The sequence below is a fragment of the Mytilus californianus genome, unplaced genomic scaffold (genome assembly GCF_021869535.1).
Source record: "Mytilus californianus isolate M0D057914Y unplaced genomic scaffold, xbMytCali1.0.p SCAF_26, whole genome shotgun sequence".
NCBI lineage: Eukaryota > Metazoa > Mollusca > Bivalvia > Mytilida > Mytilidae > Mytilus > Mytilus californianus.
In genome coordinates, this window is record NW_026262675.1 from 357558 (window position 1) to 378245 (window position 20688).

The 20688-nt window shown below is 33.5% G+C and overlaps 1 protein-coding gene across 1 annotated transcript in view; it reads right to left on the bottom strand.

The window, feature by feature from the left end:
• Positions 1-17169, bottom strand: part of LOC127732613 (tectonin beta-propeller repeat-containing protein 2-like) — a 53269-nt gene extending 36100 nt beyond the window's left edge. The window contains exons 1-4 of the mRNA XM_052241687.1: positions 17077-17169; positions 9693-9958; positions 7110-7238; positions 5014-5145 (exon numbers count right to left, since the gene is read on the bottom strand). Of these exons, the coding sequence (XP_052097647.1) occupies positions 5014-5145; positions 7110-7238; positions 9693-9938 (507 nt within the window). The 5' untranslated portion in view covers positions 9939-9958; positions 17077-17169. The remainder of the gene's footprint in view (positions 1-5013; positions 5146-7109; positions 7239-9692; positions 9959-17076) is intronic.
• Between the last annotated feature and the right edge of the window lie 3519 nt (positions 17170-20688).

The following is a 20688-nucleotide window of genomic DNA, read 5'->3' on the forward strand; positions in this document are numbered from 1 at the left end:
CTAATGATACCATGCTATAAAATTTCAATTATTAGGAAGTTGATGAGCAATGGATGTGAAAACACATCACATGGTATAGCATGATCACATAAAGCTTAATACCAAATTTCAGAAAGAACTGATCCATGGTTCCTGAGAACAACACAAAGAGAAAAATGTCATACAATGACATTATGTGTTGGAATATATAAGTATTAATTGAAATAACAGAAAGTTGATGAGCGATAAGTGTGAAAACACATCGCATAGTTATTTATGCTCATTTTAAGCTTAATACCAAATTTCAGGTAGCTCATTTGTTGTTCCTCAGAAAAATGTTACAAAATTTTCATGGGAAGGACCAATGGACAAATAAACAAAGTGGGGGTATAATAACTAAAAACTTTCCTTTGCTTTACATAACAACACATTAATTCAAAGTTTTAACAGAACATATGTATCAATGTGTAAAATGAAGTTCAGTAAATAACTAAGAAACAGAGTACTTCTGGTAAATCATGGTAGTTTATCAAGCTTACATCAACACTGTGTTTTATTTACTGTATCTTTTATTGGAAAGCAATATGTTATGGTAAATTTCAGAAGCAATGGCCATAATTTATCATGTTCATTTTATTAAATTCTCATCTGATGCTAAGGCAGGAAAATCCCTAGTAAGTAAGTAAGTAAATTTTATTTAGAGTCGGACATGATATGTACAATTCAACAAGTTAAACATGAGCTCTGTAGAGCTCTTAACCGACTTGATATTTAAAAACCCTCCAGTAGATTTTAAACATAAGACAGTTTTGGCTATTCTTTTTATCCAGTTGTTTATGTACAGCTCTCCATATTTATATATATCTTTGGCTTTTCAATCTAAAGACTCCAAGCATTTCTGTTGAAAACAAAATCCAGAAAAGTGCTTCATACAGAGAAAAATTTAGTATGTTTAAATTTGACCAACAGATCTTTATCTAAATATCCTTGTATAAGTATTCTTGATTGTATAGGGCATTGATTCCATAAAAAAATGCTTTATAAAATCATTTATCAATTCAAACTAATTCTATAAAAGAACAGAGTTCCAATGTCCCCCGCTTTGCACATATTTTATCTATCCAAGAGCAATAACTAAACAATTACTATTTTTTTTGTTCTTTAAAACAATTTATAAATATTTTAGACAAATGAAGGCTTCAAAGCAAATGCAATGTGATTTCCATTATAATTAATTTTTCCAAGGGCATAACTTGTTAAAAATATTTGATCGGCACTTATTTTGGAAAGTGTCAGACATTGCTGATATAAACCTATGATATAAGTTTCATAAAATTCTGGCAAGAATTGTACACATGAGAGCGCTAACAATGCAATTTTCCATATAATCAATATTTCCAAGGGACATAACTCCTTTAAAATTAATTGATTGGTACCAATTTACAAATTTGCCAAAGACATTGATGATATAAACCTATAATATAAATTTCACAAAAATCTGGGAAGAATTATACACATGAGAGTGATAACAATGCAATTTTCCATATAATCAATATTTCCAAGGGGCATAAATCTTTTAAAAGTAATTCATCAGCACTGATTTTCAAACTCATCAAAAACATTGATGATATAAACCTATAATATAAATTTCATAAAAATCTGGCAAAAATTGTACACATAAAAGCGCTCATAAGGCAATTTTCCATATAATTAATATTTCCAAGGGGCATAACTCTTTTAAAAATAATTGATCGACACTGATTTTCGGACTCATCAAAGACATTGCTGATATAAACCTATGATATAAGTTTCATAAAATTCTAGCAAGAATTGTACACATGAGAGTGCCAACGATGCAATTTTCCATATAATCAATATTTCCAAGGGGCATAACTCTTTTAAAAATAATTGATCAGCACTGATTTTCGAAAGTGTCCAAGACATTGCTGATATAAACCTATGATATAAGTTTCATAAAAATCTGGCAAGAATTGTACACATGAGAGCGCTAAAATGATGCAATTTTCCATATAATTAATGTTTCTAAGGGGCATAACTCTTTTAAAAATAATTGATCGGACTCATCAAAGACATTGCTGATATAAACCCATGATATAAGTTTCATAAAATTCTAGCAAGAATTGTACACATGAGAGTGCCAACGATGCAATTTTCCATATAATCAACATTTCCAAGGGGCATAACTCTTTTAAAAATAAAATGCTCCGCAGGGCGCAGCTTGATACGACCGCAGAGGTCGAACCCTGAACAGTTGGGGGAAGTATGGACACAACATTCAAGCTTGATACAGCTTTGGATTTGGATTGTGATTAAATATTTGACACAGCATAGGTTTCTAACACAGATTGAATGTGGTCTAAGAACTTAAAAATTTTAAATTGGACATTCACCTATTATGGTCCAATATCCAAAATCTAAATACATGGTTAGATTCAGCATATCAAAGAACCCCAAGAATTCAATTTTTGATGAAATCAAACAAAGTTTAATTTTGGACCCTTTTGACCTCAATGTGGACAAAGTTGATAACGGGGCCCAAAAATCAAAAATCTAAATACATGGTTAGATTCAGCATATCAAAGAACCCCATATATTCAATTTTTGTTGAAATCAAACAAAGTTTAATTTTGGATCCCTATTTGGACCAACTTGAAAACTGGGCCCATAATCAAAAATCTAAATACATGTTTAGATTCAGCATATCAAAGAACCCTAAGAATTCAATTTTTGTTAAAATCAAACTAAGTTTAATTTTGGACCCTTTGGACCTTAATGTAGACCAATTTGAAAACGGAACCAAAAATTAAGAATCTAAATACACGGTTAGATTCGGCATATCAAAGAACCCCAATAATTCAATTTTTGATGAAATCAAACAAAGTTTAATTTTGGACCCTTTTGACCTCAATGTGGACAAAGTTGATAACGGGGCCCAAAAATCAAAAATCTAAATACATGGTTAGATTCAGCATATCAAAGAACCCCATATATTCAATTTTTGTTGAAATCAAACAAAGTTTAATTTTGGACCCCGATTTGGACCAACTTGAAAACTGGGCCCATAATCAAAAATCTAAATACATGTTTAGATTCAGCATATCAAAGAACCCTAAAAATTCAATTTTTGTTAAAATCAAACTAAGTTTAATTTTGGACCCTTTGGACCTTAATGTAGACCAATTTGAAAACGGAACCAAAATTTAAGAATCTAAATACACAGTTAGATTCGGCATATCAAAGAACCCCAATAATTCAATTTTTGATGAAATCAAACAAAGTTTAATTTTGGACCCTTTGGACCTCAATGTGGACCAATTTAAAAACGGGGCCCAAAATCCAAAAACTAAATACACGGTTAGATTCAGCATATTAAAGAACCCCATGAAATCAAGAATAAAACCCCATTGAAATTGGTCAAGAAATAAGCAATTTATAGGAAGTATCTTCTTTTGCACAATCCTGTGCTATTAAATATTTCTTGCTATTGCGCAATACTGTACAATTGACAATTTCTTGCTACTGCGCAATATTGTGCTATTGGATATTTCTTGCTATTGCGCAATACTGTGCAATTGAAGATTTCTTGCTATTGCGCAATACTGTGCAATTGAAGATTTCTTGCTATTGTGCAATACTGTGCAATTGAAAATTTCTTGCTATTGCACAATACTTATTATATAATAATTTACACATCCTGTTTGGTGTGTATCTCCTACCATATCATTATTATTTGATTTTAAATATAAATCAGAAATAACCAACTTAAAATGGAGAATTTTAAAAGAAACAAAAAAGGAAAAAAAGAAAAAAAAGGAAAAAAAAATAAATCCCCCCCCCCAAATTTTTTGAACCCCCATTATGATTCATCACCCCCAAACTCAATCCCAGCCTTCCCTTTGTGGTATGGTACCTTGCAGTACAATTTCAGAGAGATCCATACACTTGAACACAAGTTATTGTCTGGAAACTAGAAAAAAATGTGTTTTTTGGCCCCTTTTTGGCCCCAAATTCCTAAACGTTTAGGGCAATTACCCCCAAACTCAAACCCAGCTTTCCCTTTGTGATATGGAACCTTGTAGTACAATTTCAGAAAGATCCATACACTTACACACAAGTTATTGTCATGAAACTAGAAAAATGCTTGTTTTTTGCCCCTTTTTTGGCCCCTAATTCCTAAAATTTGGAGGCAATTACCCCCAAAATCAATCCCAGCATTCCTTTAGTGATATGGAACCTTGTGGTACAATGTCAGAGAGATCCATACACTAACACACAAGTTATGTCTGGAAGTTACAAAAATGCTTATTTTTGGCCCCTTTTTGGCCCCTAATTCCTTTACTGTTATTACCATAACCCCCAAAATCAATCCCAACCTTCCTTTTGTGGTATTGAACCTTGTGGTAAAATTTCATAAAGATCCATTCACTTAAACTAAAGTTAGAGTGCGAAAACCAATGTGTCTTCGGACGACGACGGACGACGACGACGACGACGACGACGACAACGACGACGACGACGACGACGACGACGACGCCAACGTCATACCAATATACGACCACAAAAATTTTTTTGCGGTCGTATAATAATTGATCGGCACTGATTTTCGAAAGTGTCCAAGACATTGCTGATATAAACCTATGATATAAGTTTCATAAAAATCTGGCAAGAATTGTACACATGAGAGCGCTAAAATGATGCAATTTTCCATATAATTAATGTTTCTAAGGGGCATAACTCTTTTAAAAATAATTGATCGGCACTGATTTAGAACTCCTTCAAGACATTGCTAATATAGACCTATGATATAAGTTTCATAAAAATCTGGCAAGAACTGTACACCTGAGAGTGCTAACAAGACCGGACAGACAGATGCACAGACGGAAGGACGCCCGGTTTTTACATGTCCCTCGCAACGTGCTTCGCGGGGGACAAAAACTAGAAATTCAATGGCATGTAGCCCTTATTATACATCTTTGCATCTAAAAAATAAAAGTGTAGAAAAAAAAAACTTACAGCATAAAAATCCACTTCTGTACAGGATACAAGACCTTTCTTATCACCACCAAATAGTTTCATACCGTTCATACTCCAACATAGACTTGTTACTTCACTTTTATGTATGTCTTTTACTATAAATTGTTGAAGCTGAAAATGAAATACAATAAAGGGGTTAAAATTGCTTACAACTCAAAATTATCAAGTTGCAGATCAAATATAAAATAATTCACTTTCATTAAAGCCAAAAAATCTTTGTCAAAAGTTTTATACCCAAGGTCTTTCAGAACGGATGAAATGATGGTTAGAGTAGAGCAGTTCTAGACCTGTTTTACGCCATTGGCAACACAGATAAAAATAGACAACTGTCCATTACATATGCCAATCTCTGAATCATTATTTGCCTTCAACATGTAATTCTCTAAAGGACAAATAAAAAACATTAAGATATAACTGAAGACAAACACAGACATAGTTCCTGATTTCGGGAAGGCACAACAACATGCAGCAGATTTAAATAACTCAGTTTTATTCTAATTCTATCAACATTAATTGCTGTTGAAATCATATCTGCTCCTGAGTATTTTAAATGGCTTACCTGAGTTCTTATCACCAGGTAAAATATTGTTTTCCAAAACTAAGCTAGCTCCAAAGAATCTTATTGAGTGTCTATTTTAAAGAGAAAGTTATTTATTGCTATTTTACGAATTTTTCCTTTGATCTTGCTGACTGATAATTTCCGTTCTCAGCGGAGTCGAGTGAAATGAAAATTATCGCTAGAAACTAAGGGAACACGTGCCGTTGTCAATGAAATTAACAACGTCTTCATAGGTAAAATAGCGATAAACAGATTATCATTGGTCATCTCAACTCGATTGCTTTTCTCGCTTTCGCCGTACCGGCTCAAGCGAGAAAATCAATCTTGTTGAAAAAACCAAAGATAATCTATAATTATCTAAAAATACTAGAACCATGGGACATAGTAGAAAAAGAAAAAAGCCTATTTTGATTAGTGAATGTGAGCCTGTTTAACCTGGCTCAGAGTAAAATATGTTTATTGGATGCCAACATAAATACACAAATACAGTATGTTAATAAAGAGCTGCACCATGAGCGCATGATACGCACATTGCTTTTTCAAAGAATAAAGTTCCATAACTCCTCAATGTCATATCAGAAATTTATAAAAAAAACTAAAGGGAGGTTATTTTAATAGATATAAACCAGTCACCAAAGTTTCATGAAAACTGCTCAAAGCATTTTTGAGTTACTATCAGAAAACTGAAAAATCACCCTTTTTTAATGAATAAAACCCCATAACTCAGAAACGTAAAATCTAAAATTTATAAATATCGAAAGGGAGCTCACGTCAATAGATATAAACAATTCACCAAAGTTTCATGCAAATTGGTTAAAGCGTTTTTGAGTAATTGTTGACGACGAACCGACAGACAGTGGGACGGATGGACAGACGGACAGACGGATGGACAGACAGACGGACGGACAGACAGACGGACGGACAATGGTATACCATAATACATCCCGTAAACGGGAATATAAAAATATTTGTTGTGTGAGGGCTTCAAATTCTTCACTCGGATTTTTTTTCTCAGGAAACTAAAATCCATGAACATGTACCTTTTGCTCAAACCAAGAAAATTGATACCCACAAATAAAAGTACTTTCACAGTATGTGTTTCCTTTTTTTCTTTGTACTAGTATGTTGCTATCATTTCTGTCAATTGAAAGCAAAAATATTTTTTTTATTGAGATATTTTGAAAAATATTTAATTAGGTTTTGGTAATAATTATAATGTGTTTTGCCACATGCTAGGCCAAGCCCCCTTTTTGAAACAAAGAATCAAATGCACACTACATTTTTGGGGAAAATAAGCATTGTTTTCAATTGATTCATATTGTCTGGTTACAGTCATGAATTATTTCTTCTTTGCTCCTTTTTATCTACACTAAATCAGTGCTGACGCTTACTTTTAACTTCTTTAATATAATACCTAATGTGATCATCACTTGTTCTTATAAAATATATAGGATCATGAATGACGATGAATCAAAAAATGCTTCACTTCAATATATCAGATTGATAATGAATGTACCTGTTTACTTTGAGATGGCATCACAGACGGAAGCTGGAATAGATAGATCAACCCTTTCTGTGTAGCTACTGCCACCTGGTGTTCAAGCCCGGAATGTATTGCAACACATGTTATCACATCATTGTGGGACTGTGAATAAATAAATTATGCCATACAACATTATCAGCAATATGTGCAATGGAGATTGAGAGGAATTCCTCTGAAAAGTGTGTTTAATAAGTACTCAAAAGTTATCATTAGTAAGTCTGAAAAAGTTTAAACTAAAGTTTCAAAATACATGTATCCAAAATCAAACTTGTGAGATTTTGTTTCCCTCATACATACATACCTTCTTAGTTAAATATGATAGTGGTAAAAGACATTATAGACAAGGGAGAGCTGTGTGAAATAAAATTATTTTTTTTCTTTATGATTCATGGACATTCATTTGTACTTCCGCAAACATGAGCAATTAACTTTCATCATATTTTACAGTTACTAATAACATGATGTAATATAAATAAATTTGAATGTGAGGCCAATTTAAACTTATTGCATTAAATTGTTGAGTATCACACATTTGAAGACCATAAAATAAATTCAGGAAGAAGAAGAGCAATAATAGCATGGTCTGTTAATCTTCGTATGAAGATGAGTCCTGTACTTGCAAACCATAATTTTTTTTTTCTATTTGCCAAAATGATTTGGAATCTTGGCAGTAGAGTTATCCAAGAAGATGGTTGACATTTACTAGTATGAATAATAGGATATCTGGTGTACACATCAACAAGACATTAACCAAACAACACAAATAACCAAGCAACATCTAGAGATCAACATTATAATCAGTGTTGGCTAATCAGACAAATCAAAGCACCATCAATGCTGTCAGCCAGCCAAACAAATTTGATAAAATAACGGCATATCCATACTGTACATTTAAATGATCATATCAAATGATTTCTTTAAACATATTTTATTGAAAGCAGTTTTAGAATTTAAGCTCTCTTTTCAAGTTCTAAAATTGTAAATGTCAATTATTCATAATTTTGGATAACTGATATTGAAATTGTCTCCCTTTGTATATATTTGGTAAAAGTATGGGAAATCAAATTTAATGTCAAATTCATATGAATAGAGTTTCTTGTAATTATATAATGTTATGAAAGATATAGATGGACAAGAACACAAACCCCTAAATTTAAATTAACAAGAACACAAATTCCTAAACTTTGATGGACAAGAACACAAACCCCTAAACTTTGATGGACAAGAACACAAACCCCTAAACTTGGATAGACAAGGACACAAACCCCTAAACTTAGATGGACAAGAACACAAACCCCTAAACTTAGATTAACAAATACACAAACCCCTAAACTTTAATGGACAAGAACACAAACCTCTAAACTTGGATTAACAAGAACACAAAACTCTAACTTTGATGGACAAGAAGACAAACCCCTAAACTTGAATGGACAAGGACACAAACCCCTAAACTTTGATGGACAAACACACAAACCCCTATACTTGGATGGACAAGGACACCAACCCCGAAACTTTGATGGACAAGCACACAAACCCCTAAACTTAGATGGACAAGCACACAAACCCCTATACTTAGATGGACAAGAACACAAAACCCTAAACTTGGATGGACAAGGACACAAACCCCTAAACTTAGGTGGACAAGAACACAAACCCCTAAACTTAGATTAACAAGAACACAAAACCCTATAATTGTATTGACAAGCACACAAACCCCTCAACTTACACAGACAAGCACACAAACACCTATAACTTAGATGGACAAGAACACAAACATCTAAACTTACATAGACAAGCACACAAACCCCTAAACTTAGATGGACAAGCACACAAACCCCTAAACTTTGATGGACAAGAACACAAAACCCTAAAATTGTATTGACAAGCACACAAACCCCTTAACTTAGTTGAACAAGAAGAAAAACCCCTAAACTTTGATGGACAAGTACACAGACCCCTAAACTCAAATAGACAAGAACACAAACCCCTAAACTTTGATGGAGAAGCACACAAACCACTAAACTTAGATGGACAAGCACACAAACCCCTAAACGTTGATGGACAAGCACACAAACCCCTAAACTCACATAGACAAGCACACAAACCCCTAAACTTTATTGGACAAGCACACAGACCCCTAAACTTAGATGGACAAGCACACAAACCCCTAAACTTTGATGGCCAAGCACACAAACTGTTAAACTTACATAGACAAGCACACAAACCCCTAAACTTGGATGGACAAGCACTCATACCCCTAAACTTACACAGACAAGCACACAAACCCCTAAACTTAGGACAAACACACAAACCACTAAACTTTGATGGACAAGAACACAAACCCTAAACTTTGATGGACAAGAACACAAACCCTAAACTTTGATGGACAAGAACACAAACCCTATACTTTATACCCACCTGCAGCTCTAGCAAGTAAACAATAAGCAAAGGTAAAAACTTCATCCACATGTAACAATGGCCAACCAATAATAATATATTCAGCACTGAAATATATGTATTTTTAAAACCTCAGAATCAAAGTTTATTAATACCTACATGGGTCCTCAGTCTTTCTATTTCTTTGTTCTTTCGGTTATACAAAAACACAACTCCAACATTGGAACCGAGAGCAATAAAAAACTCATTAGCATCTAAGGAAATAATATGTAAATCACACTGAATAAGCATCCCCTTTTGAGCTTTTTTAGGTATTTGTGATAGTAGGTAATCAAGGGAAGCATGTTCCTTTGGGATTCTAATTTCTGGGTTTTCATCCTCAGTCTTTATATCAACAGCTGCCATCTTCCATAATCTTAAATCAACTGGAAAATACAAAATAGGTTAATCTAAATAAGCGCTTGGCACACATATTCATTGTACCAGTACTGATGATGATGATGTACATGTAAGCCAAAAGAAAAGTTGAAAGTTATCATTTTTATATTTTTGTCATTCCCAGTCTCACTTATCCCTCCTTTTGCTATGGAAAGTTAAGTTCAAAATGAACATAAATGCTTCAAATTTATATTACTAATTACTGATAGCTCAACTTTTGTTATACATTTAAACTTGTAAATATATGTTCTATTCTCACTTCATATACGTAAGGATTTGATACAATGCCAAGTAAACAATCAATGAGAGTAATTCAAAGGAGAAGGTACAAAATGTATAATGAGACCACTTAATTGAAATTGAAAATCAAAAATAATTATAAATCTATCCAAAAAAAAAATCAGATGTAAAAAGAAATACGACTGTCAGATATAAGAATTTGTATATTTGAATTTTGACTTATTTGCTTTTGGGCTTCAAACATCAAACTTACATGTATAAAAGAAAACAGCAAAAACTGCCAAAAACAGCCTTCTTTTGAGATCTAGTTCAAATTTTAACTTTTATATATGAGCCCAAAAAGAATCTTTGTGCAAGAACTTTTGCTCAAAGATGTCAATGTAGGCAAAATATATTTTTATATACATGAAAGGCTGTGGTTCAAATCAGAACTTTGTGTAAATAGTAATTTTAGGTAAATAACACCATGTATTTATGACATCATAGCAACATTGAAACAGATATTTCAACACTAAAGTATCCAGATTATATATCACCCTATTCATTTAATAATATAACAAGAAATGATTGTAACAGGATGCTGTTACGAAGTCTCCCAAACGAAGCTCCCATAATTCTTTATTCCCAGGGTCGCCTGACATTGGGCAAAGTCCAGTGAAAATTGGTTTGGTCCAGCAAAGTTATATGCATTAGTGATGCCTGGGGACTAACCCTGTATATCATTCAAATCATCTTGGCATGACAAACCAGAATATATATGATTTAGGGGTGGGGATCTCGACCACTTACAAGATACTAGAACATTGAGGGTGGGGGGAACCCCTGGGGACTGACCCTATACGTCATTCAAATGTTAGAGACATGACGAAAAGGAATATATATGGTTTAGGGGTGGGGATCTCGACCATGTACAAGATATTAGAATTTTCTCAAATGGCAGGGGGTCGGGATGACCCCTGGGGACTAACCCTGTATATCATTCAAACCATCTTGGCATGACAAACCAGAATATATATGGTTTAGGGGTGGGGATCTTGACCACTTACAAGATATTAGAACTTTCTTAAATGGCAGGGGGTTGGGTTGACCCCTGGGGACTAACCCTGTATTTCATTTGATGTGCTTTATCATGACAAACCAGAATATATATGGTTTAGGGGTGGGGATCTCGACCATTTACAAGATATTAGAATTTTCTCAAATGGCAGGGGGTCGGGATGACCCCTGGGGACTAACCCTGTATATCATTCAAACAATCTTAGCATGACAAACCAGAATATATATGGTTTAGGGGTGGGGATCTTGACCACTTACAAGATACTAGAACATTGAGGGTGGGGGGAACCCCTGGGGACTGACCCTATACGTCATTCAAATGTTAGAGACATGACGAAAAGGAATATATATGGTTTAGGGGTGGGGATCTCGACCATGTACAAGATATTAGAATTTTCTCAAATGGCAGGGGGTCGGGATGACCCCTGGGGACTAACCCTGTATATCATTCAAACCATCTTGGCATGACAAACCAGAATATATATGGTTTAGGGGTGGGGATCTTGACCACTTACAAGATATTAGAACTTTCTTAAATGGCAGGGGGTTGGGTTGACCCCTGGGGACTAACCCTGTATTTCATTTGATGTGCTTTATCATGACAAACCAGAATATATATGGTTTAGGGGTGGGGATCTCGACCATTTACAAGATATTAGAATTTTCTCAAATGGCAGGGGGTCGGGATGACCCCTGGGGACTAACCCTGTATATCATTCAAACAATCTTAGCATGACAAACCAGAATATATATGGTTTAGGGGTGGGGATCTTGACCACTTACAAGATATTAGAACTTTTTTAAATGGCATGGGATGGGGGTGACCCCTGGGGACTAACCCTGTATTTCATTTAATGTGCTTTATCATGACAAACCAGAATATATATGGTTTAGGGGTGGGGATCTCAACCATTTACAAGATATTAGAACTTTCTCAAATGGCAGGGGTTCGGGATGACCCCTGGGGACTCACCCTGTATATCATTCAAACCATCTTAGCATGACAAACCAGAATATATATGGTTTAGGGGTGGGGATCTTGACCACTTACAAGATATTAGAACTTTCTTAAATTGCATGGGGTGGGGTGACCCCTTGGGACTAACCCTGTATTTCATTTAATGGGCTTCATCATTTAGAACATTTTCAATTAAAAAGATTGTGTCTATCACAAATGGTTTTCAATTTCTAATCATTTGAAAATTTGAAAATATAAAATCCCATAGGGTTCTATAGTAAAACCCTCTTTTCTTTTTGCCCCTCAAAGTACCCCTTTATAAACCCCATTGCACGAACAAAACCCTGATTGCACCACTAGACATGTTAGTCTAACATATTGTGAAACCCTAAGTTAATCTGACAAGCGGTTTTGGAGAACGGGTGCGGACAAGTTCAAATTTAAAAGCGGCGGAAGAAGAAGAAGAAGAATAATAATAATAAGAACTGAGCAAAAACAATAAGTCTTCCCAAACTTCGTTTGCGAGACTTAATTAACGTAATGTTGAAAGGATTGAATAATTTTACTATTTTTGAAATTCAGGGGCCAGATACATTATAATGGCATGTACAGTACAACCAAGGAGATTTAAGAAAATTATAAGGGTTCCGAGGAACCCTGTGCCTGACCTGCTATTGCTGCTGTTAGAGTAAAGTTGACCCTTAACCCTTAAATTATTTATGTCTTGAAAATTGAATCCAAGACTGTATTTAAATGTTAACTGCAAAATAACAAAATCCATTATTTTGCATCAGATATTATATTTTTATCATAAAAAGGCTAATCATGCTAATGGCAAAGTTTTATAAAATTATATGAGGTTTTGAAAAAGTTATTGATGTTTTAAAAACTTTAACATAGACAGTATCTAAATGTTTAACGCAAAAAAACGTCTTTTCATCAAGAAATATAAATGGTAAAATGAAAAAAAAATATTTTCTAAATTTTGCTATGTTTATTGTTTTTTTATCATAAAAAAACTTCTGTTCAAGTTTCATTAACTTCCATGAAGGTGCATGTATGACAAAATTATTGAGGCTTAAAAAAAACCACAGACTCAGATTTATGAACCTTAACATGCTTAATGTAAATGCCATGTACATGTAGGATCACTATGTCTAGCTTTCACGAAATGTTGCAGGCTTGACAAAAATTAGGTTTATACTCCCATGCTACCTTAATAATAGCCAGACTTAGTGGCAATAACCCTCAAACGATTTGTCATATGAGACTGGGGGAACTCCATCTGTACTACTAATCCTATTCTACAAGTCCCTGTAAACATTATTACATATACATTGTAGATATGCCACAACATTTTAACCAGTTTTCCCCATATATGTAACCATTGAAACCTGGAAAGACTCCAATCTAACTATAATATGAATGCTTCCATATGTGTAACCAATGTAGTCATTATGTCAATGGAGGTAAATTAATTCGGTGCACATTTTGTGCATTATATGGTAAACACACATCAAGTCCTGATAATCTCTACTTCTTCTAAGAGTATTTTTATATTCTGATTAAAATAGCCATCCAAGTCGTCATGTTTTTTTTTAGCAATACCTACAGTATGGTTTATACTAGTCCACTCTAAATAATTATGACGTCTTGCGAGGCTGTTATAATTTTTTGCTGTGATGCCTTCATACAACAGTATACAGCAAAAAACTTAAACAGCCTTTCAAGCCATCATAATTACTCATCCAGGTTCATTCGCCCAAAATCATGTTCGCTTCCATTCATGTTCGCCCTCTTTAACATTCACACCCTTTTTAATGGTTTTGTGTGGAATATTTTTTAATTGTGTTTTAGTTAGTATATTGCTTTAAAATAAAGATAATAAGATTTTATTGTTTTAATTGCTTTAAAATTATATAAAAGATAATAAGACTTTCAGTATTGTTTTAAAATAAAGTAACATTCTAAAAACGTAAACAGTTTTCTTTCAGTGTTTTGATCTAATTATTTTGACGAAATGAGAAATGAATATTGTTATGATGACCAACGGTCTAGTTCATTCTTCTAAGACCTGTAAAAGAAAGGCAGAAGATATCAAATGATCATCAAACTCGTCACAATGACATTGAAACTTGAAGCAACCATAAACATTAACATCTCATACAATCATTCAAATCATGCACTATTCCAAATCAAACTAGCACTAAAATATTTAGTAACTCTACACCTAAGCATAGATGTGGGTTTATACGTCTATGACCTAAGCTACAATGTAATTATAACAACAAACATGATTTTCAAACTCATAACAATAATACCAAATTAACAGTAATAATAAATAATTAAAATTTATTAATTAACCATCTAATCACAATAAAAAATACTCCATTTAAAAAATTCATGAATTTTTGTTCATGAAAATATAAATATTTTGATATATGTCTTAACAAGAGTGCACATGCTGAAATGTCTCACCTACTTTACTGACCATTGATTTTATGTTGATAGTCCTAAATATAAAGTTTTACTACAAGTATCACATAAATATTTATGATCCAAGAATATGAGGTCAAGGTCAGATAAACTTAGCCGGAAATACATGTACACCTTCAATAAAATCATTCCATACACCAAATATAGATAACCTATTGCTTATAGTATAAAAGAAACAGACCAAACCATGGAAATTATATATTGACCAATGAACCATGAAAATGAGGTCAAGGTCAGATGAACCCTGCCAGACAGACATGTACACCTTAAAATGATTCCATGCATCAAATATAGTTGACCTATTGCTTATAGTATCTAAGAAACAAAGTTAACCAGGAAAACTGAACATTGGCCAATGCACCATGAAAATAAGGTAAAGGTCAGATGATAACTGCCAGACAGACATTTACACCTTACAATCATTCCAAACACCAAATATAGTTGACCTATTGCTTAAAGTTTAAGAAATAAATGGGGAATGGGACACAGATGATGCAATTTTTCCATTTGTAGAGGGGCATAACTCTTAGAACGGTAAAAGTGAAGCCACCAAAATTCAATCTTGATCTGTGTTTTAAGGTAATAAGCATAGTTTATAAGTTTCATAACATTTGGTTGAGGCAAACTAAAGTTAGAGAACGGAAACGAAAAATTTTGCAATTTTTCCATTTGTAAAGGGGCATAACTCTAGAACGATAAAAGTGACCCCATCAAAATTCAAACTTGATCTGTGTTTGGTGGTAATAAGCATTGTGTATAAGTTTCATAACATTTGGTTAAGGCAAACTTAAGTTAGAGAACGGAAACCAATTTTGGGACGTACTGACGGACAGACGGACAAGGGTAAAACTTAATGCCCTCTTCGCTATGGCGGGGGCACAAAAACAAACCAAAGCACAAAAACTTAACATTAAGCAATGAACCATGAAAATGAGGTCAAGGTCAAATAAAACCTGCCAGACTGACATGTATATTGCAAAATATTTCCAAACACCAAATATATTGCGTTTCAATTTGGCAGTACATCGTAAGCCTATTTGAGTCTGACAGGCTGTAATGTAATATTGTACGAAAATGTATTCATTGTATATATATATATATACAGGTTGCACTATAATAAACCATTCATTCATATAGTTGACCTATTGCATACAGTATAAGAAAAATAGATCAAAACACAAAAACTTAACACTGTGCAATAAACCGTGAAAATGAGGTCAAGGTCAAATAAAACCTGCCAGACTGACATGTACATCATAAAATATTTCCATACACCAAATCTAGTTGACCTATTGAATACAGTATTAAAAAAACAGACCAAAACACAAAAACTTAACTTTTGCCACTGAACCATGAAAATGAGGTCAAGGTCAGATGACACCTGCCATAGAACATGTACACCGTACAATCATTCCAAACACCAAATATAGTAGACCTATTGCTTATAGTATCTGAGATATGGACTTGACCACAAAAACTTAACCTTGTTCACTGATCCATGAAATGAGGTTGAGGTCAAGTGAAAACTGTCTGACAGGCATGAGGACCTTGCAAGGTACACACATACCAAATATAGTTATCCTATTACTTATAATAAGAGAGAAATTAACATTACAAGAAATCTCAACTTTTTTTTCAAGTAGTCACTGAACCATGAAAATGAGGTCAAGGACAATGAACATATGACAGACGGAAACTTCATATCATAAGGCATCTATATACATTTGTACAAAAGTATGAAGCATTCAGGTCATCTACCTTCTGAAACATTAAGCTTTAAAGAATTTAGTTAACGCCGCCGCTGGATCACTATCCCTATGTCGAGCCTTCTGCGACTTGGCTCGACAAAAACATCTTTAAATTATTATTCAAACTGTATTTGAATAAAATTGTGTGCGAAACAAACCCAGGGGCAAACATGTGGCGTGCAAACTTGTATGGCGCGAATGTGATATGGGAGCGAACTGACCCGATAAAATAATTACTTGAACTAAATTTATATGAACTGTCTTTTTTGTTGATTGATTTTTACTTGCTTAGGTCCAGTGGCAAGTATTTCATGCATTTCTGTTCGACCTGTTGACAGGTAAACAGATTCTCACAGGCACTTATTTCATGCAATTGTAGAGGTTCGCTTCCTGTTTCTTTCCAAGAAACTTACGGAAGAATGAGGGAGAGGGCCTTTTCCATCGCACGAAACAAGTGCCTATGCGGAATTTCGTTTAAATAGGCTTAGCCTTTGGCTTCGAACTGACCAGCTGACGTAGCATGGTGTCTATTGGTGAATGTAAAAACAATTTAGAAAGAGTTTTAAGTTCATATTGAAATTTAATAAGATTGGGTAAATAATGTTACACTAAGACTGCAGGTGCTTTTTTATCTGAAGGTCCCGTGATCAGCTGTAACAATATTTTGACTTGTTTCGTTTTCTGAGTGTATTTCCGCAAGTTCCGGTTCGTACTGTTCACTGTTCTCGCCAGATTGTTCTCTGCTGAGAATACAAAGATAGTTTTTTTTGGGGCTAAAAACCACCAATTAGATAACCGACAACAACGTACTTGAACGAAAGTACTTTGGGGAAGGGGATATAAACAAAACAACCACAATTGGACAAACAAAATCAAAAGAAAAAACACAAGCACCCACATACAAAAGGAAGACTGACAATAAAACACAACTCGGCTGCAAGACATACTGAACCTGAACAGAAAAATAACCGAAGCCTGCCCGGTTTTGTTTTCTATCAATTTCAATTAAATTATTATTTTCGCGTTTTTCTGCATTATGTGAACATAAATATACTAGAATAACTTGTAATTTGCTATCAATTCCAAGTGTACTTGTAACAGATAAATTAGTCCTGGTAAAATGTGTCCGGGCGGACACATACTACTAGTATAAAAAGTCCGGCTGGTTACAGAGTTTACTCAGTGGTATTGTTAGTCCGATGTCACTAGCTGAGTAATTTATGTCCTCAGATTAATTTTCCTAGGAATTCATGTCCATGTCATTAATATTGCTAGGTAAAAACTCCCATGTCCTTTCTTTTACTAGGAAAATTTGTAAGGAAAGAAATCATTTACATGCCAGTAAACAATGGAATTTTAAATTGTTAAGCTTTAATATTGTATAACAGTTAAGCATTACTCTTCTAATAAGATTTATGTCCCCAGACTAATTTTCCTAGAAATTCATGTCCATGTCACGAATATTCCTAGGTAAAAACGTTCATGTCCTTCATTATTAGGAAAATAAGTGGACTTTTTTCCTAGGAAATTTTATCCTGGGAATTACATTCCTATGAAAATTTTGGTCATGGACTTGATTACCTAGGAAAAAATGTCCAGGGGACAAATTGTACTACCACTGAGGCCGAATTTACTGTTACGTTCTATCCACAGCTGTCACTGAGATATTGTAATACAGAAAACGCAACAATAATTGAAATTAGTAGAAAACAAAAAAAATAATGGATGTTAGAAATATGGGGCAGGCATAAAAAAATGTCCTGTCACAAGTTCATATGTTACACTGGAGTAATATTCAATTTAAGTTTGCCAATGGTCACTTCTGTACAAAATTGTTCAAATGATGTATATTACGATTGTCAAAATAATAGTAATTCTATAGTCTGTTAATGAATTACACATTTGTCTTTATGTAATTAGTTAAGGTTCTAGCCCACATTGTGTTACACAGCCAAATAATATTATTTGATTTTTCTTTACTTTTTTCGACTTCTTTTCAACCTTGATTCAACCGTTTAAAACTTCAACATTGAATGGATTTTGGACGTTGAACGTTTTGCATGAAATTTCTTTCATAGTTGATGTATATGTTACAGTGAATTTGTAGAATTAGGGATTATGTATAATCCCTGAAAATAGTAGAATCACTGGTAACTTTAGTGATTATGTATAATTTATAGAATTTTCAGGAATTATACATAATCACTAGAAAAAATGTCAGGGATTATACATAATAACTGGAATGAAGAGGCAATGAATAAAAGTAAAATAATTTATTCTATAAAATCATATTTAAACATCTTTAGAAACATATATATGTTACAGTGAATTTGTATAATCAGGGATTCTACATAATCCCTGAAATTTTCAGGGATTATGTAAAATAACTGGTTAGTTTAGGGATTATATATAATCACTGAAATTTTCAGGGATTATGTATAATCACTAGAAAAGACGTCAGGGATTATACATAATAACTGAAATGAAGAAACAGTTTTGTGTATGAAGAAAATGAATGTAAGTTAAACTAAATAATTTATAATATCAAATCATAATAAAACTTCATTATAAACATCCTAAAATATTTCCATACACCAAATTTGTAGACCTATTGCATACAGTATAAGAAAAACAGATCATAACAAAAAAACTGAACTATAACCACTGAACCATGAAAATGAGGTCAAGGTCAGATGACACCTGCCAGTTGCAAATGTACACCTTACAATCCTTCCATACACCAAATATACTAGTCCTATTGCTTATAGTAACTAAGATATGGACTTGACCACCAAAACTTAACCTTGTTCACTGATCCATGAAATGAGGCCGAGGTCAGGTGAAAACTGTCTGACGGGCATGAAGACCCTGCAAGGTACAATGTACGCACATACGAAATATAGTTATCCTATTACTCATAATAAGAGAGAAATTAACATTACAAAAAATATTTAACTTTTTTTCAAGTACTCACTGAACCATGAAAATGAGTTCAAGGACAATGGAAATGTGACAGACAGAAACTTCGTAACATAAGGCATCTATATACAAAGTATGAAGCATCCAGGTTTTCTACCTTCTAAAATATAAAGCTTTTAAGAAGAAAGCTAACGCCGCAGCATCACTATCCCTATGTCGAGCTTTCTGCGACAAAAGTCGCAGGCTCGACAAAAATGATAACCTTAAAGTATAATAAAAATGTTAGGCATAATATTTTAAAATGTCACACAAAATTAAAATATTAAGCACTATACATGTATATTAAAATGATAACCTCAATATATTTTACACAAAATACAAAAATGTTAAGCACAATATATTAAAACATTCATTAAATAAATTTGGATGGCAGAAACTTTTGCACATTTGCCCTGTTTTTCTACAGGCACATCTACCTGATTCGCATCTGTTTTACTACACTATCCACATTAAAAAAAAAACCTTGTCTTTCTCATATCGAATCAGATTTTACGGCATGTCTAAGAGAAATAAAGTTTGTAATACAATCATATGAAGGTACTCAAAAAAAGGGAATCAGCAGCCGTGAACTGATTGCTGATGCTAGCAGAATTCTGTTGCGTTATTTCTCTCAGAATTGAATTTCATGTTCTTTATCCCCTCTATGGACAACGCCCTCAATTCAACTCGAATCAACCACTGATTTGCTATAAAAACTAGTATACTTATGAGACGCAAATCATATAAATGGTACTTCTGTTTTTGTATATCTAGTTTTGACAACTTTTGCTTTTCACAAAATATATATTTGTTTCGTCAAATATTGAAGACTATCTATTTTTAGATCCATGCCCACCAACCCCGTCCCCTCCTATAGTACTGCATAATGCTGTAAAGAGTGTAATATGTATGAAATATATAGGATAATAGCAGCCTTAAAACAATTTAAATATATACTTTGTTAGCAGATAGAATTAAGCAGGATTTTAGTCTTTTTTACTTGGTTCTTTTGTCATCAAAGTGTAAATACCATTTTTTGTTCCTTGTCCATAGCTTGCATTTTGTATTTTCCTCTGCCATACTTATTTGTTTGTGAAAATATTGTGGTTCAACATACAGTTAAATAAAATATCACTGGTAAAACCTTTCCCTTATTTTTTTTTCATTTGGTAATCCCTGAAATCATATTAGGGAATTTGTAAAATAATTAGTAAAATGTTCAGTGATTATGTAAAATCACTGGTCATTTTCAGGGATTATA